Source organism: Ambystoma mexicanum, chromosome 5p, assembly GCF_040938575.1.
Source record: "Ambystoma mexicanum isolate Mex_15411 chromosome 5p, UKY_AmexF1_1, whole genome shotgun sequence".
Taxonomy (NCBI): domain Eukaryota; kingdom Metazoa; phylum Chordata; class Amphibia; order Caudata; family Ambystomatidae; genus Ambystoma; species Ambystoma mexicanum.
Window position 1 is genome coordinate 279,965,509 of NC_090930.1, and position 24,023 is coordinate 279,989,531.

The window sequence follows — 24,023 nt, forward strand, 5'->3', positions numbered from 1 at the left end:
TCAAAATTGGTGTGCCGCCAACGACCTGTGTCTAATTTCCAACAGGACTGAGCTTGTCCTCATTGGTACACCTTCACCATCCTTTCTCCTCACTCTCTGGCTGGCCTCTCTTGGCCCTCCTCTTACCCCTACCTTCGAGGCATCAGGGTCATCTTTGACTCCACGCTTTCCTTCTCCACACATATCTCTGACGTCTCTATAAAGTCAAACGTCTTACTGCACCTCCTTAGCGGTACTCTGCCTTTCCTCTCCTTCCCCCAGAAGCTCACTGTCTCCCAAGCTCTGTTTTTTTCTAGGTTGGACTACTGTAACGGCCTCTTTCTAAATCTGCCTGGCTCCACTCTCTACCCTTTACAACTGATCCAGAACAGGACTGCAAGACTTGTCCTTGGCCTCAAGCCCTGGGATGGTATCTCTCCAGCTCTGAAATCCCTTCATTGGCTCCCAGTGGATGTAAGGATTAGATTTAAAACCCTCTGCATTGTCCACAAGGCTTTATGGGGCCTTGGTCCAAAATAGCTTCAACTATCCCTCTGTAAATACCTCCCCTCACGAGCCCTTTGCTCCTCTACTTCTAACTCCCTTAGGGTCAGTCGTTTTTCCAAAGAAACGAGCTGGTGGCAGATCTCTGTCTTTGGCCTGGGCCTCCCTTTGGAACAGCCTCCCAGCCACCTTGAAACTTGAGGAGAACCATCTCCGGTTCCGGAAGCACCTCAAGATTAACTCCCAACCTTTTTTGTCACCAAGTGTTGTAAGTTAACAAAGAACGGGCCCCTTTAAGAGGAAGAGGACATACGCTGGTGGGAGCAGGAGGAGGGAGGAGGAGGAGGGGCGGAGGGAGAGGAAGGGCAGTAGCGATATGGAGGAATAAAGAGAAGGTTGAAGTGCACAATGGCTCCTGTGCAGTCATTTGGTGTGCGTGAAGCAGCCCCATGAAGGGGGCTAACACCAAGGCGGGTGAAAACACATGATTTTCTTTTTGGCGGGTGAGAGGTCCATAGAAGGGAATGGGCGTATAAGGGAACTGGCGGGTGATTCATCTACTTTCAAGGCGGGTGACACCTGCCAAAAGTGGTTGAGAGCTATGCCTCAAGACCTTCCTCTTAGCTTCTGCCTTTACCTCTCTTCGCCCCTGCTGATCTGTTTTCTCTCTAGGCACTGTGCACCTGGCCACCCTCTGTCCTTCGGTCCCAGGTACCTGCTCACCCTGCCTCCCTCCTGTACTGCCTCCGGGCCACCCCTTGCACTGGGATCTGAATCTGTACCCATACAGCCCCCTACTTTTCTTCTGCACTTATCAGATATATCCCATCTGAATAATCACGCACTTGCTGGCTGCACTACCACTTTTCATTGCCTGTATTTATTTATTTCACTTATTATTTATTCTGTTCTCTCCTGGGTTCCGCACTTTCCACTTCTCCCCCTTCCACGCACATCCCCCCTTTCACTTTTCCCTGCACTTGTCAGTTCTTATTGTGACTGGGCCTAGTAAGACCTTGTTTTTGTCTCCCTTGTTCCCCTTCCTTTGCTTGGTCGTGCTCTGAAGCACGTGTGTACAAGAGCGATGTGTCATATCAAATTAGCTAGCACTTTCCGACATGTACGTAAAAGTAACACTAAAGCAACATTGTAAATGTATAATCTGCCTCGGTGATACATTTTACTTTCACAAGAAAGACCGTAAGGGGTGATGCATATATTTAGGAACCAAGCACACCGTGTCTTTGGAAATAAATGCAACACAAACTTTTGGCTGATCCGCTCTGGCCGGCTTGCACAACTGGGTGAGCAGTGAAGAATGCTTGCTTGCTTGCCCTTTGCTCTCCTGACAACACATTATTGACAGTGCGTGGGCCAGTCATAGACACAGAAAGAAGACCAGTGACAAAGCTAGTTGAAGGGAAAACATCGCAACTGGATTCATTCGCTGGATGGAAGCCAAGCAGCCATCTTGAGATAAGTTTGCAACGTCGTCCAGCGACTCGTTGCGCATAAGTTTAATCATGTTAAATTTACAACGTCTATATCTACTCGATGTGATTTTATAAATTAGTTATACAAGTTACTTATATTTGAGAATATTTGACGAATAGTCGTATACTAAAAAATACTACACATCTTGTTAGCAATTGCAAGTGAAAACCGACTTACACAATAAAATGTGATTCCATTTTGTAAACGTGCAGTATCTGATGTTATGAACGTAGTCTGTAGTATTACAGGAACACTTCTGCTCTTCCAAAATGGAGGTTGAGCTACCGTCAATTATGGAAGCGATCTCTCATTCCGTGGCTCGCGGGAGCAAACTCCACAGCTTAGTCATCTTGTACTGAACTGAACTCCACGCTCCGCTTTTTACTGTTCTCTACAAACCAGCCTCACGTCAGTGAGTAGATACAGAAAAACTGTTTTCAGACAGGTACGAGCCACAGCAGCAGCTTTCACAAGGTGAGAAATATATTTTGGGGGTACATTATTATTTTACAGTAAGTGCACATTACACATTGTTTTTATCTTTCATGCAAAAAAGAACATCGAGTAGAAAGTGCTGAACACGTATTAGGTTACAGCTCTATAAGCCTTTCTGAGACGTCAGTTGCATGACATTTAGCACATGCATGCTAGTGTCACGGGGAGATCAGCACCATGCAACAATAGATTTGTTTTATTGTTATTGCAGAGGCCAGATCAGGTCCTCTGCTTCCACCACTCCCACATGCTCATGTTGTGTTCGTGTCCGCAGTAACCCAGGCACGGTGTTGTGAAATAAGATGGCAGAAGAGGAGGTCGAGCCTAGCTCCAGCATCCTGGAAGAGGTCTTCACCTCCCCCCTGAACCTGTGCCTGTTGGCCGTCATCCTCTACCTGATATACAAGATGGTGAGGGGGGACCGGCCTCCCGAGCTCGGGGAGCGTGAGGAGCAGCTGCCCAAAATGAAGAGGCGAGACTTCACCATGGCCGAGCTCTGCGAGTTCGACGGCACCCGCAACCCGCGCATTCTCATGGCCATCAGCGGCAAGGTCTTCGATGTGACTAAGGGCAAAAAGTTCTACGGGCCTGGTAAGAGCTGCTGGCAGCACCGAGCTTAGCCGCTGCTGCAACCAACATGCCTGGTGCAGCATATACACAATCGCACGTAGTCATGACGGATGAGTAGTCATCTAGTCTTTTTTCCATTTGCCTTCTGGCACTTGTATGTAATTAAGAAATAAGATTTCATGACCCACTCACTCTCGATCTTACTCTGCTCAAAGTTTCTTAGTAGTGCCATGATTTCCTTTTGTGTATTTTGCTCTTTGGCTGTTATGTTGTATCCAGTTAAATATAGAGAGCTGTGTGCCTGCTTTTTCCCAGGTTCTAGTCTGCTTACAATGTTGGCGAATTGGATATCATTTGGCCATAATCACACGTTCAGGGCAGAGCTGCCTATATTTCACTAAGACAATGCGATTCCTGCAGCACAGTTAATCATCTGAAGGTTGGTTACTAGATGATGTATTCTTTGAGGCCTTGGTGTTTGTTTTATTATAAAGCAAAACATTTTTGTTTAAATAACTTGCAGTGGGCAATGACACTTGTAAATCACTTTACGGCAGTAGTTGGTATGCATAGACCTGGACTGTGGGATCAACAAGCAATATATCTTAATTACTGAAGAGCGCAGTTTACTCTTTTGGAGATTCCAGTGCTCCTAGCTACCAAGTGACTTGTTGCTAGCCTTGGAATTTCACTACCTTCAAAATGCATCTAAGTACAATTCATTGGCTACCCACAAATGCAAAATAAAAGGAATTACATGGAAATAGTATATTTCCTTGCATGTGATGCTTCTCTTTGCTCGTGATGGATTTCCTTTTCTGTTGCAATTTTATAACTGATCCACATTTCAGCTTTTACATATGCCACCATCTGAAAAGTGGGGGAAAAACACGTTTGACTGATCAAAATAACGATGAAGCGTGTAGTGAGCCTGAGCATTGCGGTTTACTCAATATAAGCGTCTGCTCATATTGCTCTCCTGGGCCATTCAGAGCGTTTCCGATAGGTATATTTGTTGTGAAATACTAACATGACCTACTCCACTAAATCTGGCCTGGGAGTTTCCATTTTTCCATACATCTCTCCTGTCTCGCAGACTCTCAATTCTCCTGTCTGACACCCCTCCCCTTCACCCTATTGCATCACCACTACACTTCTCCTTCGGCCCCACAAACGGACCCAGGCCGCTATGAAGTGCTCAAATTGAGTCCATTGAAGTAAAGTAGCAAAGCTAGTGTTTGTACCTATGTTTCCTGGATCGAAAGTAGCCGACTTAACTGCTGCATCTTAACTCCTCTATTTTGTCTATACTTTGGGCGAGGCTTTGTAGAGCAGGGGATATACGTGTGCTTTAGCACCTTGAATGTTGTGCTAGACGGAATTAGCAAGAAAATACTTCGGACCCAATAACCGGACAGACTCCAAGGCGATGATAAAATACTGCTTTAATCTCAAGAAGTAAAGAAGGGCGAATAAAAGCCCTGCTTTACTCAATTCGACTCATGCAGGATCACACTTTTTTTTTCAGTCATGCGTAGTTTATATAATGCTAGATGCGTCCTCTATGACATCATCCTACATGGCAAGCTTCAAAACCCATCGAGAGGTGGGATTGGATTAGGGAACCCTCTCTATATATAGAAAATATGCATGTTAGTCCCTCATTAGTGGTCTCTTATCTATGATGGTCTGTTATCTGTGAGACACATCCTGATCTATTTCTATACACGTGGTGTAAGGCACTCGTCATAGCGGAGCATATAGCAGCAAAATAATACTTTGCAACATTGTATGTAAAAGTGCATGGCAGCCTATTCTAATTGGTTGTCAACCCAAATCCAACCTTGGACATTCTGCTTGTTAGCAGCATGTACATAAAAACGAAACCAGGTGGTTGCAGATATGTTGGCTCTTCCTTTGTTTCCGAATTAGACCAACCTCGCTCATCGGTAGGCCTCATGCCAGTGTGTTCTGTTTGAAGGTTGACTTTGCCAGTCTGCACAGTCTCGGGACCTCTGAGGGAGTGTAGGGACACCGCTATCTTACCACCGCTAATGAATAGCCCTTGTTTGCAAGCTCTTCATCACGTGCTACAAGACCATGAATTTGTCCATATCGACAGTGCTTTTAACCTTTTTTTTGATTCGGCTTTGGCTGGGTGCAGTTCTCCTTTCGTCCTAGAGACTTGCTCATTCTATCCCATATTGACTTCAAATGCCTTTAAATCATCCAATATTTGGCATCAGTAAATGTTTGTGTTCCTCTTAATATTTAGAAAATATGTCTTTGCGCATGATCTGTTTGTAGAATCCCTTCATGCTTTTTCTTCATCTCTCGAAAAAGCATCCTTGGTTCAAAGCCAATATACTCCCCTATTTTGCATGGAAAACAGCAGCTGCATCGTCTCTCCACGTTTTCCTGGGCTTGTGTTTTCGAGGTAACTGGGCTGATTGACATGAGCCGTCGTCCATCTTGTTCTTATGGTAGTCCTAAACCTTGAACATATACCTCCTCATAAGCAAGCTTCTATGAATTCTTTCTACCTTGTGTTTCAGCATATTTACAGTTATTGACCAGAGGGTCACTTAATTCTTCTTTGTATTTGTAAATACTGCATCATGGAGTACATGTTTTTCTTACTGCTTCAGTTACATCGTTATAAGTATTTTCATATTGTTTCAGCATGGCGTCATATATCTTCTTTCGGACATTCTTTTGCTGTTATAAGACTTTGTTTAACGTACATCCATTTGTGCACCAGTTTGTTCATGGCTGCTTTTCATCAACTCGGCAAGGGACACCCTTCTTGGTAGGTTTCTTCCACTGTTTGAACGTCAGGGTATCTTCTGAATGGCTCCCTGAGCGCATATTGTTTTTCATACTGTTGAGGTGGTATGGACATGCCACATTAACCTGTACATGGGTTCCCAATTGTAGCTCCTCTTCTGTTACTCCAATATGGTGGGGGTAAGGGGGCATTGACTAGGGAGAATGCAAATGCGTCCACTTGCTCCACACCTTCCCCCTCTGGTCGCGTTCTCAATCAGACTCTTTGCCTCCTCTTCTGCATTTCCTGCATCATCTTCATCAATCATCTCATATTTTCTTTTCTTTGGAACACCTATTTTTGTCACCCCCCCCCTCAGTTGGCTGGCTGGCAATCTTTATGTGTTGGTCCACACTCCGGGTCATCTAACGACAATCTCCTGCCGGTGCACAAAATCTCCATCGCCCCACATAATTTTTCTGATCCTGGGGATAATAGAACTTTGTTCCTGGAGGTGCAAGAGTACTCTACTTTATAGGTACCTTCTTCTGTTTTCATCTCTTCTCCAATATGTTTGTTAATGTTAATCATTATTTTCATTCCAATAGCTTTTTTTGGCTGTTTTCTGGCATTGTCCCAAGATGATCCTTATGAGACTAATAGTAATATTGCTCTAAGTAGTTCAAAGGCATTTGCCAACCAAGATGGAATCCATCCAATCAATGATAAAAACCAGTCTTCTTCTGCTGTTTTATCAGATTCATCTTCCATCGGTGTATGCAAGGTTCTCAGCATCGTAATTGCCTCTGTCAATGTCCCATTTTCTCCATCATGAGCAGGTATAATGTACAGCAAGACGGTCCATGCACCCAAGACACTAGGCCCTGGCCACAACCACTGCAGCATATCACAACCATGGGGGTGTATAAATTAGTAGCACACTCATACAAACAAAAATAGTAACTGCAGCATGTACTCAATTGTAATGTTCGCGAACACCACGCGTGTCCTTAGAACAGTTTGAAGTTGCCTGCGCACAGCATGGACTGAAGTACTATCCTTATGAGACCCCTCATTTTCAGTTCTTACAAACATTCTGGACAAGGCGGGCATGGCGAATACATCATTAACACCTGCCACCCAAACAAGTACAGTATTTCACCCATCTCCGACTCTCTGAACCTCCCCAAGCACTGTAGGAGACCAAAACAGTTTCTGAAACAGCATTTTGCCTCTGGTGGCGACCGCGCTGTCGTCGGATCCAAGATGTCGGGCGCATCCACACATTCTGACGCACATCACGGCTCGCTGCAGCAAATCGGCGAAGACGTTGCGTGTCCGCAGTCATGCCAACCCCTGGCCATTTGGTATCTTGTCCGTGGAGCGAACCGGGAATTGTGACTGCGGAGCGGACATAGATATCACACATTTATTTAGACATATTTTTTGGTCTTTTTAAAGGGAACTACTGGATGGATTGTCACCAAATTTACAAAAGCACGCTTTCAGGACCAAGCCCCTACCCCTGCCGCAAATTTGGTTAAAATCTGTCCATCAGTTTGAAAAAAATTCAGAGTGGCCCATATACTTTTTTTGCGAAGTTTGGTGAGGATTCGTCCAGGGGGAGCGAAGTTATAAGCCGCCCAAAAAGTGCTCTTTCTACGGAAACAGCAATTTAACCATAACTACACAGCCACAACCGTTGACGCTTGATCTGCTGAGAAATAACAAATAATTTTGAGTCATAGTTTTTAAATAATCGTCACCTAGTGCTCTTGCTACTCTGTGGGCATCTGTATTTGCCCTTGGCAGGGTGTGGGGGCAGTGAGAGGAGTCCTCATTCGGCATCCAGTCGCCAGCTCATGGGGGGGTTGATGATCTGAACCTGGTTGGTCCCTCAGTGCATATAATGCAAGAGGTAGACAATGTAGCCATCCTTTTTTTAATGTTAACTTTAGCTTTGCTATCTTTTCATTCAAAAGTCCATTTAATCGCTCATATATTCCGTTGGCTTGCGGGTGATGGGCCGAAGCAAACTTCTGCCTAATAATGAGACTATATTTTCAAAGAGTTCATTACTCTTATGCAAAGTTTTGTGCTCCATTGTTGGATGGCAAACCTTTGCACCCCCTATCTTGGAAAGCCCTCACAAACCAAAAAGGTTGCAGCACATGCAGCATCAGGATGTGTGCACGGACCTGCCTCAATCCATCTGGAAAAGGGACAAACTCCAACTATGATGTATAGATAGCCATTACATGTTTGCAACATGTCCACATAGTCTGTGTGCAAATGTTGGAAGGGGCCATTAGGTCTGGGGATTACTCCTCTCACCTGCTGTAAATATTTGGCACACAATACAGTTTACAGTGAACTCTGACACATGCTCGCTGAAGTTCGGTACGAACCAGTCTTCTGCGATAGTAGCAGCTATACTCTTTCGAGTCACATGCACAGGGTAGTGGAGCTGCTCCAATGCTACTCTCAATAAAGCTAGAGGCATAACTGGCTTTCCTGTCCTATCCTGCCTCCAAATTGCCTCAGTGGAGGATAAGGAACATCTCTGCTTTCTCCATAACTCCCTTTCTTCCTGTAATGCTTGTCCATTGTGCAGATAATTGAGATACAAGGACATCTTAAATCCTTCTTTTACTAACATGCATCGTCCTTTCGCTTTCTTGAAATCTTTTAACTCATCTTCACACATAGTTGAATAATATGCGGCACGTTTGGCCTCTTGTCTGTGGCTTCACTCCCACAAGATATTAAGTCTGCTCTTTTTGAATGCGCTGCATATTTCACGATGGCTATGGTTGCTCGGAAGCTTAAGCCTTCAATGAGTTTGACTAATAGCCCTGCATGTTGCACTGGCATGCCGTCTGCGCGGAGGAAGCCCCTCCTTTTCCAGCGTGCTAGGCCTGCGTGTACAGTTGACGTCATATAGGGTGAGTTGGAGTGCACCGGCACATCCTCATCCTCAAAACTCAGTAATGCATCAATAAGCGTGGCTAATTCTGAAGCCTGTGCTAATAGGTTGACTGTAATCATCTGTCATTAGTACTTCAAAGATGCCCTCTCGGGTCACTCTTAATACTGCCGTTCCCGAATGTCTCACCCCAGTCTGTTGGTCGATTCTTTATTTTTTATTTTTTTATTTTTATGAACCATCAATGAAGGCCACTGCCCCTCTTCCCAGAGCATTCTCTCTAACATGGGGAATATCATTCTAACACCCGGTGTAAGTGACACAGTCTTGCACATCATCATTTTCTCCCACTGGTTTAACTATGAACGTTGCTGGATCCTCTATATTACACTGTACAATTTGAATTGCAGGGTTTGAGATAATTACTTCATATCCCAATGCCATTTGGGTGGTCCACATGCTCTTGGGCGTCTCTGAAATTACAAATAAGGCATGCTCTGCAAACAGAGTTGCAGAACATCCCATAGTTATACTCAACGACTTTTTTATGGCAAATGCAGCAGCTGCCAAAGATTGCTCACAAATAGTGTCCTTTCATAACTGGATCTAAAATCCTACTGTAATAAGTGAATGGTTTATGAATATGTCCTAATGTCTTCTGTGTGAGGACTGCTGTCATGACCTCTCCATTTGAATGGGAAAATAGGTAAAATTCTAATTCTTCACTACAATTTGGAATCCCTAATACAGGAGCTGTGCTGATCACATTTTTCTTTAATTCATGAAATCCTTCAGTCATGTCTTCTGTCTACACCAATTTAGTTATAGCCACTTGCACTTCTTTAAGTGCTTTTAAAAGTGGTTGAATATATGTACTGTAGTCAAAGAACCAAGCCCAGTAGTAATTACATAGACCTAAAAATTGCTGCATTTGTCTTACCGTATTTGACTGCACGGTTCTCATAATAGCTTCTGGTCTTTAAGGTGTCGCTCTTTCCCCTTCATGCGATAACTGTCCTATGTATAATACTTCGTCTTGACAATATAGTAATTTTTCTTTGTCTACTTTGTACCCTTTCTCTGTAAGTATAAGTTGTAACAGAGTCTTATCTGCATGTCTCTTTTGTCTGACTACACACTAAAATGTCATCTACGTATTGAATAATGGCGCTATTGAGCTTGACATCTGAAGGACTCTGTTAAAGATGGAAGGGGACTCGCAGTACCCCTTAGGTAACCCAGTATGTTTCAGGTGAATTGTTCTATATGAGAAAAAAAGTCAAGCCGAGTCCTTGTGTGAGGGAAGTGAGGAAAAAAGCATTTTTCAAAACGGCAACCGTAAAATACCTTGCTGTTGATAGGATATTGCATAATATTGTTGCCGGGTTTGGAACTAAAGGAAACTCCTCCTTCGACTATATGGCTTAAAGGGCGAAGTTCCTGGATAAGTCTCCCCAAAACTCCCCCACCCCCTTTTGATTTAACTGTCATGGCCCCCCCCCACCTTTTCTGGTGATTTTGGTATTTCGCCATCCAATGCCTTCTAGCGTTTTCTCATTAACCCCTTAAGTGCCATGGACGAGGTAATCCCAAGGACAAGATACCTCACCCTTAGCACTTCAGGGGTTAATAGGGTACTGTTTTGCATGTGGTAAAAAAGCTCCTGGTTTAAGCTTATTTTCACTGCTCTTACTCCTTTCAATAGATAGGCCTATGTCATATGGACTTGTGGTCCATAAGATATGTGGCACTTTTCCATGTCTTTCCAAAAAAAATGGCAGCTTCATTTTTACCTAAACCATTCTCTGTGGTACCTCTATGCTCTCAATCCAATAAGTAAGATGTATAAAAAATGCTAATTCGTCATCTGAATAGTCATCCCTGAATAGTTCCTCGTCTGTCAGTTTATATCCTTCATTGACGGCTATTGCTGTTCTCCATCCTGTTCCCTCATTGCCTTTCTTCTCTTACCACATCTGCTTGTAATTCCAAAGGAATAACTTCTTGCCCTTCCTCATCATCCATGGGAATTTCTGGCCTGAACATAAATGTATCCGGCAGCCTTATTAGTTTACCTGTTAATTTAGGTAATCATGAGAGTAAAATGTGCACTCCATATAAGAATACTTCCTCGTCTAGAGGGACTCCCCGTAAAGCTTTCCTTCCTGCAAAAGCTAGTATAAATTCCCTCATGTTTATTTAATGTATTCCAGGTGTTGAACACACCCTACCTTCACCAGTAAAAAAAGATATCGTCATGTTAAGTTTTGTCATTAGATTGCATCATAATATATTTACTGGTGTCTGTTTCGAATATAGCAATGACAAAGACATGTCGTGTTCCCCTATAGATATAGGTAATTTGTTTGTAAATGGAACTAAAGCCTTCACCCCTGTAAATCCCCGAGCATGCATGGCACTGCCTGATATTAAACATTTTCCCTCATGAACAAGTCGCTCCAGTGTCCACAAGAAATTAGTATATCTTGCCTCCTATTGCCACCTTAACCCTTGGTTCCTCTTGGGGACGGAAGGGATGTTGTCTGGTGTTACAGATGGTACTGAACACATCAGGTCACCCTGTAGGCTGTCTTTTATGGGAATAAATCCCTCCCTGTGCCTGTGAAAAGATTTCCTCAAACCACAGTCACACTCCCTAGTTTAGGTTGACGACCTGTACCCTTCCTTATCCCTCATTTGTCTAGATAGTCTCCCTATTCTTGTTCCTATACTTTCTTTTCTTCTTCTCTCTATGTTGGCATATCTAATGGTCCTCTCCAGGCCCCGCCGGACGGTTCCAATCCTCTCTCTTCTTCTGTTTGCTCTTGTGTTTCTATGGGTATTATGCTTCTACGGCATAAATATTCAACCTAATCATCCTTTAAATCCCCTGCTTTTATTAATTTCTTACTCCCTTCTCCTAATTCCCCTTGTTCCCTCTTCCTCTTGCCTTCTTTGTAACCTACCTGCTCTCAATCTTTGGGCTTCTACTTCTCATTTCTCCTCTTCTAACCTCTCATTCTCCCTTTTCGCCTGATGCTTCCTTCGCTCTTCCCTTCTTTTACATTCTTGTCTGTCTCTCTCCTGTTTATATAATCTCTCGTCCTTCTCTTTCACAATTTTATTGTGTTCTTCCCTTTCCTCTTTCTTGATCTCACCAATACCTTCTAACTTGAGTAATGTCTGTCTTCCCATTCAATTCTGTACTATTGTTGTACCCATAGCTATATCTATTGGATGGTGAAGAGCGTGAAGTGCGTCAGATTTTTGGAAACACCCGCCATCTTGTATCCGCGCACGTCCGCGGACAGCACGGTGTCAAATGGTGGGGAAATACAATTTTGGCAAGTGTGTTGGTCTGTAAGACTGTTTGGGGATGGTGGGGGGGGTAAGAGAAGGTTCGAATATTGTATCTATTTAGGTGGCAGGCACCGCTGTTGTGTCCGTGGACAGTAGCGCTGTCCTTGGTGTCCGTAATCGTTCCATATGGGAATGTCCTAAAGACACTATACCTGTCCGTACTGTTCGCAGGCAAGTTGAAATTGTTCTAAGAACACACTTGGTGTTGGGATGTCTGCCATTAATCAAAATGGAGGTGTTCTAAGGACACTATACCTGTCCGTACTGTTCGCAAGCAATTTGAAATTGTTCTAAAAATACACCTGGTGTTCGGGATGTCCGCCATTAATCAAAATGGAGGTGTCCTGAGGACACTAAGGGGCTGATTCATGGAATTATGTGCGCCGAAAAATGGGCTTTGTGCGCCATTCTGCCCGCAAATCCCCTTTTCACAAATGGGGATTTGCGAACAGAATGGCCCACAAAGCCCATTTTTCGGCGCACATAATTCCATGAATCTGCCCCTATATCTGGCTGTACTCGCAGGCAAGTTGAAATTGTTCTAAGAACACACTTAGTGTTCGGGATGTCCGCAAATAAATGAAAATGGAGGTGTCCTGAGGACACTACAATTGTCCGTATTGTTCGCAGGCAAGTAGAAACTGTTCTAAGGCCACCCAAGTTGTCCGCGGACATTAAAAATGCCATGAGGCCTAGTTAGAAATGTTTGATTCTGTGGGTGTGATCATAGTTAAAAATGTTTGATTATATGGGTGTGATATGCTTCGGTGGTTGCCGCCAGGGCCTAGAGTCTTGGGTGCATGGTCGAAGGCCATGCACCCAAGACTCTAGGCCCTGGCGGCAACCACAGCAGCATATCGCACCCATAGATCACACCCATAGAATCAAACATGGGTGTGATGTGTGGGTGTGATATGTTTTGGAGTTGTGGCCAGACTGTACCGAAGACCAAAGTTATAAGTACTGAAGTTATAAGCTACTATGGGTGTGATATGTTGTGGTGGTTGTGGCAGGGTGCATGGGTGAAGGCTGTAGGCTGTACACTCAATACTCTAGGTCCTGACCACAACCACTGCACCATATCACAGCCATAGATCATACCTTTAGATTTGATTATCTTTGAAATGGTTTCAGTTATACTTACTGCATGATTTGTTGACATTCAATACATTTTTTTACATGTGTTTGGTACCTGGAGGAAGTATTCTTTTTCAAGTTCTGTGATAAAAGAAAAGAGCCTGTTAGTGTATATATTCTATAAAGACTTATAACATTTCATAATAGATGCTTTTTTTTACCCTCATATTTGGTTTACTAACCAGTGTACTGTGCATTTTGCTCAGTTTCTGTGTTTGTTTTTGAAATCATTGGGTCTGTGGGGAAAAAAAAATCCTTGTCGGATTAAAAGCCCCTTTTCTGCTTTGCTACAGTCTATTTGTTTGTTTTCTTTCAGTGTTTACTTCTTGTTTCTGATTAATATTCTATCTGTAGGATTGTTGCAGATTTCTGAAGCAGTTACATACCTGATGGGGTATTGCAACTGTCTATTTTTTAGTTGTTATACAATCTTGGGCTAGTTAGATACCTATTGGCGTATTCTAACAGTTTATAGTTTTTTCATTGAATTTTTTTTAATGTTGAAGTACAGATTTGTTATTAAATTTTGGTTTTAAGCAGATTAAAAAGCGTTAGTAAAATGTCCTGGCAATCTCTGCTGTAGAGTAAACATCCACATTTTTGTTGCAGATTTTTTTTTTTTTTTAAATATGTTTATTTTAAACAGGCAGGCTATAACAATACATAGCTTAAGTATTAGTGACATGAGGCAAAAGAACAACGCCCTTTAACTCCCCTCCCGCTCCTTTCTCAGGTCCTAAGATCCTTCCTCCCGTTCCCGTCGGGGGTCCCTATCTTGTACAGTTCTCCTGGCTAGTTGGGGTTTGAATGTCAGTGCTGGGAAATTTTGGTCTAAGACTGGACCCCAAATATTATGAAAGCGGTGTAGGAGGCCTGCCCCGGCAGCTGTCACCCTCTCGGCGATCAAGATGTCCCAGATCTTCACCCACCAAGAGGGGCATGAGAGGACCTTCTGCCATTTTCCAGGTGCGGGTTATCACACTTCTGCCCGCCAGTAAGCATTGGGATAACAGTTTGGCTTTAGGTCTAGACCTTGGGTATATTCCACGAATCGGCACTCCAAGGAGAATGGGTTTGGGGTCTAGGGGCAGCCGCACCTGAGTAATGTCTGCAATCGTCGTTGGGCATTGTGTCCAAAAGGCTTGGGTCTTGGGGCAGGACCACCACATATGGAAGAAGGAGTCTATTTGGCCACATCGTCTCCAGCAGTGTGGATCGAGTGTGGAATTCATGTGATGGAGTCTTCGGGGAGGATGATACCAACGCAGCAGGATCTTTATAAGCACATTCTCTATTCGTGATACAGGATGAGGAGGAATGGGCCCGGGACCAAATGTCAACCCAAAGATTTTAGATACCTGATGGCGTATTCTAACTGTAATTATTTTTTTTAATTTAGTGGTATTGATTTATCTGTTTGGTTGTTATAGAATCTTCGGGTATTAGGATACCTGTTGGTATATTGTAACAGTTTATAGTTTTCTAATTTAAGTTTTGTTAATGTTTAAGTACTGATTAGTTATTAAATTTCTGTTTTAAGAAGATTAAATAAACGTATGTAAGATTTGCTGGTAATCTCTGTTTTAGAGTAATGGTACTACCATTACTTTCGAACCATCCACATTTCTTTTTTATATATGCAGTGTAGTGACCTGCATTGGTTGTGGCTCCTGCGTGGTAGATTATACCTATTGTTGTAAAGGTTTTTCTACCAAGTGATACTTGACCATGTGTGAATCCTGTCAGCTTGCTGTTGTTTTTGGTACCATCTGCATTGTAACGTAGAAGCATTAGTATTAAGTATTTACTATGTGTTTGTATTAGTAAGGAGGAGCGATTATCTGAATTGCAGTTAGTACATAATCTGCCATGGTTTGCATGTTGTACAAGTTGCTGAAATGGAATGGATTCACAATTTGGTATGGATACATACACGAAGCGCTCGTTAGGATTTCTTCTTGTGTAACCTTGTTGCAGAGAGTGCAGGTATGTTTCCACATGTATGAAATCTGGAAGATTTCATTTATAGGTATGTTTTTGTTTTCTAATACTTGTAGTAAGTACATTAGAAATTCTTGTGGATCTTCTTGTGAGTTTATAGTGAATTTTACCATTCCAGCACAGTAGTCCAATTTTTGTCTTATTCCGTGAGCACTATACGTGTTGTCAGGATTGTTTTTTGCGTTTCTATGAAGGACTAACATTTGCAAACACAGTTGGTCTGTATTGTGCGTGTAAATGTTGTCAACAATTGGTGGCAATTGAAATAGAATATTAATTGCCACATTTGCGTAACAACTTACACCAGTTAAATTTGAAAATTTGAATGGACCAGGTAGTTATTTGTCCAAGTCATTTTTTCAGACTGTATGTTGCCTTTCTGAAGAAGTACCTAAGTTACTTATTGTGAATGGTGAAGTATTAGCTTCTTTTACTCTCTTTGGAGGATTTGCAGTCATATTCTGTTGCATTTCTGTTTGAATTAGTTTTCTTTTAGGTTTTCTTTTTTGTGGAACAGGATATGCTTTTAGATTGGGGGTGTATAGTGAACGTAGTCTATTGTATTCTAGAATGCAAGGAATATCCGCCTTGACTTTACTTGCATCAAAGTTGATTAGAAATAGACCTTCAAGTGTACGTAAGCGTGATAGTGCTACGTAGCTCATGCCTTCTTTAAAGACTGTGTTCTCAATATCTATCAATGCTTTGTCTAGGGTAAGACCTTGGGATTTATGAATGGTGACTGCATATGCAAGAGTTAGAGAAAATTGTTCTCTACGTACATACATGTCTTTGAAGAGGAGGAATCGAGCTGTTGAGCGTCCTATCCTTTTTACTTCTGAAAGTTTGTCAGAGTATATTGACAAACTGAATGTTGTTGTCACGTGGGTAGGTTTGAAAGCCAACAACTGTACCAGTGCTCCATTAACTAGTCCTTGCTCCACGTCCAGGTTACGTTTAAGCATTACTCTACAGTTTAAGGATAATTTAAATATTTTTTCCAAGCCAACTGCGTTGGAGGTTGAATTTTTTATGGTATTTAGTCTTGTTGTGGCTTGTTGACACATAGGTAGTGTAATACCATGTACGTCCAGTTTGTCTGTGGAGCAAATTTCAATTATTGGTTGCATTTCTTTTTTTTAACATTGTTTCATTGAATTTGGAACAGCTTACAAGAGTTGGCATTAAGGCCATACAATTGACATTTTTTTTGTGCTAATTGTTCCATAACATCAGTAGCACAGGAGTTATCGCCATAAAGTGCATGGATGTGCCGGGTTCTGAATATTGTTTGTGATTCTTGAGGTAGTACACCAACTCTAATACTTTTAAAAAGGTTGGCGTAGGTGACGTCTGTAGATTGGCGCATGTTCTCTGTTAATTCTGTGTATTAGAAATGTTGCCAAAGGTTGAAATTTCCTATGCTGCCAATAGTTTTACGGCAGAGTTTGTGTCCTAAGGTTTTAAAAATAGGTTCACCTTTCACTGGTGTCAATTGAAGTAGATCTCCGAAAACAATAATGTGTTTCCCTGCAAAGAGTTCTTCGTTGTTACTTTTAAGTACTTCTTGCAATCTGAGGCGAATCAAAGCCAACATTAGGTTGGAGACCATGCTCACTTCATCAATTAGTAGCATTTTCATTTGTTTTAATACTCTTCGTAGTTCCATTGCAGCTTCTGTAGAAAGTTTGTAATAATCTAATTTGTATTGGTGTTCTACTGGAAGGAGTAGTAATCGGTGTAAAGTGACACCACCTATGTTGTGGGCGGCTAAACCTGTGGGGGCAGTTACAACAGCTGACAGTTTGTTGTTTGTCAATTGTTGAAGGAACTCGCTGATGGTTTTGCTTAAGAATGTTTTACCTGAACCAGCTTCACCACTGACGTATAGTATTATAGGTTTGTAATTTTGGCAGGTACATTCTTTATTTTCATGTTGTACACCATGTGCAATTTGTTTTGTTACTTCTTAAAAATGGTGTGCTGCTCTTTTAGTTTTAATTGTAGTGCAGTTAAGTCTTCTGTATCTTCTTCAAAGTGAAACATGGTGTTTTCTACTTCTGTCATAGCTAATTTTGCCTCATTTGCTATTAGTGGCTGTCCCAGTGGTTCTTGGCTTCCTGTTATAGAAGGTTGACTACTGTCGGGAGTGTCCTTATCTAGTTGGGCCTGGAGTTCTTCTTCATGTTGCTGTTCATTTTGCAACATTGTTTTGTACTGCATAAAGTTCACATCGGTGATGGTGCTTTCATTTACTTTGAAAGCATCTTCGTAGCAGTCATAGTTATCTAGTAACTCTTCTTCTTTTCTCCATGGTTTAAAGAAGTTGTAGGAGGGACATGTAATATAGTTCTTTCTGTTGAGGAATTTTTAATGACAATTTGATATGATTAATTAAACTTGTTTTGGTAAGTTTTACTAAGCTGCCTTCACAATCTGTCACTGTAAAGCTACCTTTGCTTTCATCGGGTTTTATATTATTTTTGTATGCTAAGTTTTGGGCTATGTAGTATAGACATGTTTTCCAAAGTGGTACTCCTGTTCGGGTAGTATGTGTCTAGTAAATTGTTTTTGAAAATGTCTTGGCTGTTTGCATCATTTTTGGCTATTCTTTCTATGTCGTCATATGATTTGAGAACTCTTTTTGTAGATTTAGCAGGACCAAGACTTAGCCATACTATATTTTCAGATATAGAAAGCAGTACCGGTTAAACGATCTGCAGATTCGTAGGCGCCACATTCTCTATGAGAGAGCTTTTTTTATGCCTAAACTGTACAATTTCTGAGATAGTGTTTTGTCTGATGATAGGTAATTCCAGAGGTCTTGAAGCTCTGTTTTTTTCTGCTTTTGTTAAGTATGCTGTAATATAAATCGTGCAACTGCAGTGGACTTGTCTGCAATGTACTGCACATCTATGTTTGTATTCCATAAGTGGGCAATGATTGCATTGTAATCATTGATATATTATGATTCTTCTGTTCTTTTTATGTAATATGTGTTCTTAGGTGATTTACCTTTAACATTATGTCTGAATTTGGTGTAGTATTTCCCTTTCTTTTTGTATTTGCGACGACAATATTGGCCACATTTGTGTCTTTGAAATTGTACAATTTGTGCATGAAGGTCACTATTTGTCGTTTGTGAAGGGATTTCACAAGACATATTTTTGGATGAACTGCAAAACAGTGGCATCACTGTCCCGACCAAATTTAGGAGCATCTTTAATCCATAAAAGCATGTGGATATGTGGTGCTCCTCTGGCTTGATATTCTTTTCTCCAAAAAGAAGTGTTCCACTTCTCCGAGTGGAGGAACACAAATAAAGTGTAGCATAGCCATGAAACGATGAAGGAAATATCTTGAAACATTAACAGGATCTAGAGAGCAAAGTTCTCCAGGTGTTAGTATATCTATGTTTATTTTGTTTTTGTTTGATATGCGTAGGAAATCGTGTAAATCTTCCCATGCATATTCTGCACAACTTAATGTAACAAACCAAGTGGGTGGTCCAAGGTTTCTGATCATACAACGTACATCTCAGTGACGTCGGAACCAGTATTCTTTCGTACCACGCATGTTTGCAAACAAATTTGTAATACTTGTTTGTAAAACCTCATCTTTTTCTTGCACTTTTTGTATTGATTGTGCAGCTGACATATTTTGAAACTGTGTTCCTGATTTCAATGTGTGTGCAACTCCGTAACATAGATTTGCTAGTTCACTTTCAAAGAGTAGGTGGAATATGTATTCCACATTTTGTCTAAATCTGGGATCTTCAGAATACATCGTAATTCTGATGCTGTTATTTGAGTGGGTCTGTCATCGTATCTTCCTCCTTTGCCAGTAGGAAATAGTAGGGGAAAAGCACGTGCTTCTATACTTTTTTACCCATATGCTCATTGGTGATCCTTTGGTTTGTCGCATTTGGTATGTTTCTAGTGCATCATCTATGTTGTCTTTAGAGTGCAATGGATCAATTGTATAATGGTCTAAAATATTGGCTACTGCATCGGTATCCAGAAGTTCAAATGTACCAGTTTCTCGTGACTCTTGAATTATTTCAGTTGTTCCACTTAAGTTTTCTTCAATATTTATTTATTTGTAGTACTCATTATTGTCTTTTAAATATTGCAAGGCTTGTCTAACTTTATGTAAGTCGACGAGTTGTTGCCAAATTCTTTTGTCTTTTGTTGGTACACCATTTACTAAGATAATTAAAGATTGTTCTATTGGACCTTGCACTCCTAGAGTGTGTACATTTTCTGTCGGATTTAATGGTAAATAAACTACTTTGCCACGAATACCTTTCACCAATTCTGACGGAGGTAATTTAGCTGTTTTTGTTTGAAGGCGTATTATTGCTTGAAATGGGTGTACTGTTTGAATTATGATGCTCTCGTATAAATTGAGTTGTTGCAGGGGTTTTGGTAGTGGAAATAATTCCAAATTATTTGTGATGACACCTGAAGGAGTTTGGTTATTGTCAAGTTTTGTAGTGCAGCAACTGCACAGTATTAAAGGGTCAGTTATTTCATATTTGTTTTCTGCTATAAGGTAGAGAGCTAATTCAAACCATTTAAAATCTTCATTATCGTCTATTTTGTATGTTTATGTCAATAGTTTTTGTGTTAGTTTTATAAAAAGTTTTGCGGCCACACACATGGTTTGGTATTTCAGCGGATGTACTTTTAAATTTGAGTATTTCATTTTGTATGTGTGTAGTAGAAGGTTGCCTTGTGTATAATTGTTGCTTTCACTTCCAAAATATTTTTCCTGGATATGGTCAATTTCTTCAAGTAGTTCTTTGGGTGTACCATGTAGAAGATTGTTATTTAAATTGGCTAGTGCTAATGCAGGACATTTAGCATAGTACAGTTTGTAGACTAGATTTCTTATAGTTGGATGATGAGTTGATATTATTTTGATATGATGGAAGGTGCTTTTGCAAATTGGTCCTGAAATGCAGGCTAATGAATGTCCTTGTATCCCTGTGTATTTACGCACTGGACAGGTAGCCATATTTTGCAGCAGTTTCATTTTAATTTTGTCTTTGCCTCTTCACATATCGATTGAGAAATTGGCGTAAAGATGTCTTTTTTTGGGAATGTTGCACATTGACGTGCATGACCATTTGTATACTGGATGTTTTTGTCCAGTCGAATGGAGAGGTAATTCTGAGTTTTCTGGGGATTTTTTTGTAAGCAGTATTTCTTGCTCCATTATGGTATTATTTTTTTCATAATCTCGTCCACTGCTATGTATAGCAATCGTATTTGTTTGCTTTTGTTTGTATGCTTCATGAAAATATGGTTCTGTGTTTGTGGTGTGACTCCATTCACCTCCACAGATATTTAAAAAAGCTATTTTTGTTGACATTCCGTTTATTGAGAAGTCTTTTTTGTAATTTACTAATTAGTTTTGTTAGTGGTTTCATTCTTTTTAACACTAAAATAAATAATTTTCTTTTGAGTAGGATTGCACTGTCTATCAAGGCTTCTAATATTTTTCTACGGTAGGTTTTAAGGGTTGTGTATGATTTCTCTCATGTTTTTATAAGATTTTGAAGGACTCTGTGGCGGAACTTTTTTGGGTATTTTTACTTGCCATTATATCAAGATTTATAGGAGTAGTTTTAGCAGAAGTGGTAGCTGAATTCTTGATAATCGTTTTCTGTTTCGTTTTAGATTTCGATAGAGGAGGCAAAGTTTCTGTACTTGAAACATGTTTATTTTTGCTAAATGACTGTATTAGCTGTTTTGTTTGAACTTTTTGTACAAATTCCGCTAGAGATGGATGCTTATTTTGGATACTTCTTTTTTCATTTGCTCTACTTTTCTACGGACTTGCTTTTTGGTAGGCATTCTTTGGGGTCTGTTGAAAAAAATAAAGAAGGTATGGGTTGGGTTGTTCTGCAATGCTTGTGTGCCTGTGTGCCTGAGTGTCTGAGTATGATGGTAGAGATGTATGTGATGGTGTGTGGAGGCTATTCTTCTATTTGTGTGTTACTATACTGGGGTTCAGATGGCAGTAGAAAGTAAGCTAGTGGTGAGGAGAAGCACACATACTAAATCTAATGGTACAGGATTAAAACGGTTCTTTGTTCTGCAATAATAACATTCTAGAGGCTGTTATTTCATTTGTGCGCCGAAAGACGGGGATTTGTGCAGCATTCGGTCTGCAAATTCTTGTTTAACAAATGGGTATTTATGGGCAGAATGGTGCACTTATCTTTTTTTTTGGTGCACAAATACCATGAATCAACCATACAGTGCGTTTGAGGAACAGTAAGAATATCATGGTAATATTGTACTTACTTTTTTTGTGTTTAAATATTAGGTTTCTTCTGAGTTGTTGTTTGTACTTCGGATTCTGCTGCTTTTCAGGAGTGTGCTCTTCACTGTAATTGTGAAAGAAAGAAGTTAGTAATTTTGTGTGTATACAGTATGTAGTTTCCTTTGACTATATGCAGCCTTCATATTTTATTTACATTATGTTAGTTGAACATGCTATGCAAATAAATAGAATAGAAAGTGTAGGAAACATGCTTGGTTTCTTAAGGCTGTGTTATTGGATGTTAGGAGATAGAAGAAATAATTATATACTTATTTTGCAATTTTGATAAGGTAAATGGTAGATAGTTTATAGAATGCATGGAATGTATGCATTTTGTGAAGGTGTGGGTAATCAGAAGGATATGATGTACAGTAGTGGTGTTATTGCAGTTGGGAGTTTTTCAATGTTAGTGTTTATCTGTGTGAGTTTTTGAAGGTGCTTGACCTTATCCTGGCTGCGTGTAATTTTTTAGATATCTGTGTGTGTAAATATGTTTTTAGATAGCAGACAGATTTGGAAGCGACAGTTGATAATAATAGATGGGGAAAAATGACAGTACATTAATTTTGTAGCTTATACAGATTAAGTGTCAGTTACTTTGTTTATATGCATTAATAAGATTTGTATTTGTACTGTGTAGAAAAAATGCATACCTGTTTGTATTCATGCATGTGGATATGCATGCAGCTGCAAGTAGAAATATTGGAGACTTGTACAGTAGTTTTTGTAGTAGGTGCTTTCCAATGATATGAGACTTGTACTCAGAGTAATCTACAGTACATTTGAAGTGCTGAACTCTGATGATGCAGTTAGATGTAGAGGTCTTGAATGTGATTGGTGGATGGTTGTGTGACTGTTTACCTGTATCCAATGAGGGAATGGCACAGAGAGTGAAGTGGAAATGGTAGAAGGACTGTCTAGGTTACGATATGTCCGCAGACATAACGGAAGTCCGCGGACACCGCAAATTACATAAAGGGATTTTGGGGTGGAGAGGCATGCAAATGAGAATGAGCAGAGGAATTGATTGGGCAGTTAAGTTTGGTGGGTGTGTTGTGTAAGAAGACAGTTTGTCCGAAGGTCTTTTGCTTGAGAGAAGAATAGTTAGCTATGGCTGTGTGTTTCAGAAAACAGATTGTCTGGATTTTGGGAGACTCATGGATACATTGGTTGGAGGTGCATGCACAACGCTGTGGAGTAGCTGTAGATCTTGGATTCCCTCATGTGGATGTGCACTGGCATGGAGTACGCAGAATGAAGTGGCTAGACTTGCTACCTCTCTGTGCTAGTTTGCAGACAGAGCATCATCCAGACATAATTATAATTCATTGTGGAGGGAACAGTTTGGGACATGTGTCAGGAATTTCTTTGCAATTTGCGATGAAAGAAGGACTTGGGAAGGAGCCACCACTTCCTCCCAGAGAAAAGTGCAAAGATTTTGATAGGCTAGCACCCCAAAATTTTACATGTTCGCGAACTGTCCGCAGACTTTTAATAATAAAATGCACAGGACCCTGCTCCATTTATTTGTCACTTCTATTTTTAGACTGTGAAAGGTGGCTCTGAAAAGAGCCTTTTTTATTTATTTATTTATTTTTTTACACATGACACGCTAGGAGCGGAGGGGAAAAGAGGGTAAGGGGGACACCAACCACAGGGATAAGAAAGGGCGGGTGGAGAGAGGAAGATGTAGGGTGGGCCTTATTTAGGTAGTGGGCAGGTCTTCTCGTGCTCTGAGACCAGAGTCTCAAAAGCACTTCGAAGTCTCTCCCCCCTGCAGAGTACTGCATCGCAGTACGTACACAAAACTGTGACCCTCGAAAGGTAAGGGTCATCAGCATTGTGAATGGCCTGTGAGACAGCTGGAGGGATGCGCTCTCCCACAGGAGTGTCTCTTGTGGTGAGAGGAGCAGAAACAGAGGATGAAGTAGAGGAACTCCAACTACTACGCTCCTCGCAAGGTACAACCTTACGAATGGCCCCACTGTGGAACGACCTTAAGTGTCGCTTCATAGTAGTCGTACCAAAGCTGTACGAACCAAGCTTCCCGCGACTCTGCACCCTTTTGCACTGGTTGCAGGTAACTTTGTTCGCACGCGCCTTGGATGCGTTACCATGAATGGTAAATAACCGCCACACCCAAGACCAGCGGCGAGTGCTGCTAGTAGGGACTTCCACTAACTCATCCTCGTCATCCTCTTCATCCTCCTCTACATCCTCGCGCCTGTTCCCCTCTTCAGGCCCTTGGGGAGGTGGTGATGGTGGAGGAGGTGGGGGTGGTGCTGAGGCAGATGTAGTACCAGGTGGCAGTAGAGGATCCATGGATGCCATCAGGTTTCAGAAGAAAATCTGGAAAGTTGGCAGCAAAATACACTGTGTTCTGTAAGGTATCCAGAAACACAATGATGAGCTCTGGGGTGTGGCCTTTTATAGGGGTGCTGGTTCGGGGTTCGCGGA

The 24,023-nt window shown here is 41.3% G+C and overlaps 1 protein-coding gene across 2 annotated transcripts in view; it reads left to right on the plus strand.

Moving 5' to 3' along the window:
- Positions 1-2,312: 2,312 nt before the first annotated feature.
- Positions 2,313-24,023, plus strand: part of PGRMC1 (progesterone receptor membrane component 1) — a 178,016-nt gene continuing 156,305 nt past the window's right edge. Inside the window, exons 1-2 of one of the 2 annotated variants that reach the window (XM_069612714.1) lie at positions 2,313-2,422; positions 2,747-3,063. In XM_069612714.1, coding sequence (XP_069468815.1) covers positions 2,775-3,063 — 289 coding nt within the window. In that variant the 5' untranslated portion in view covers positions 2,313-2,422; positions 2,747-2,774. Of the gene's footprint in view, positions 2,452-2,746; positions 3,064-24,023 lie in introns of both variants that reach the window. The other variant, XM_069612713.1, reaches the window with a different exon arrangement.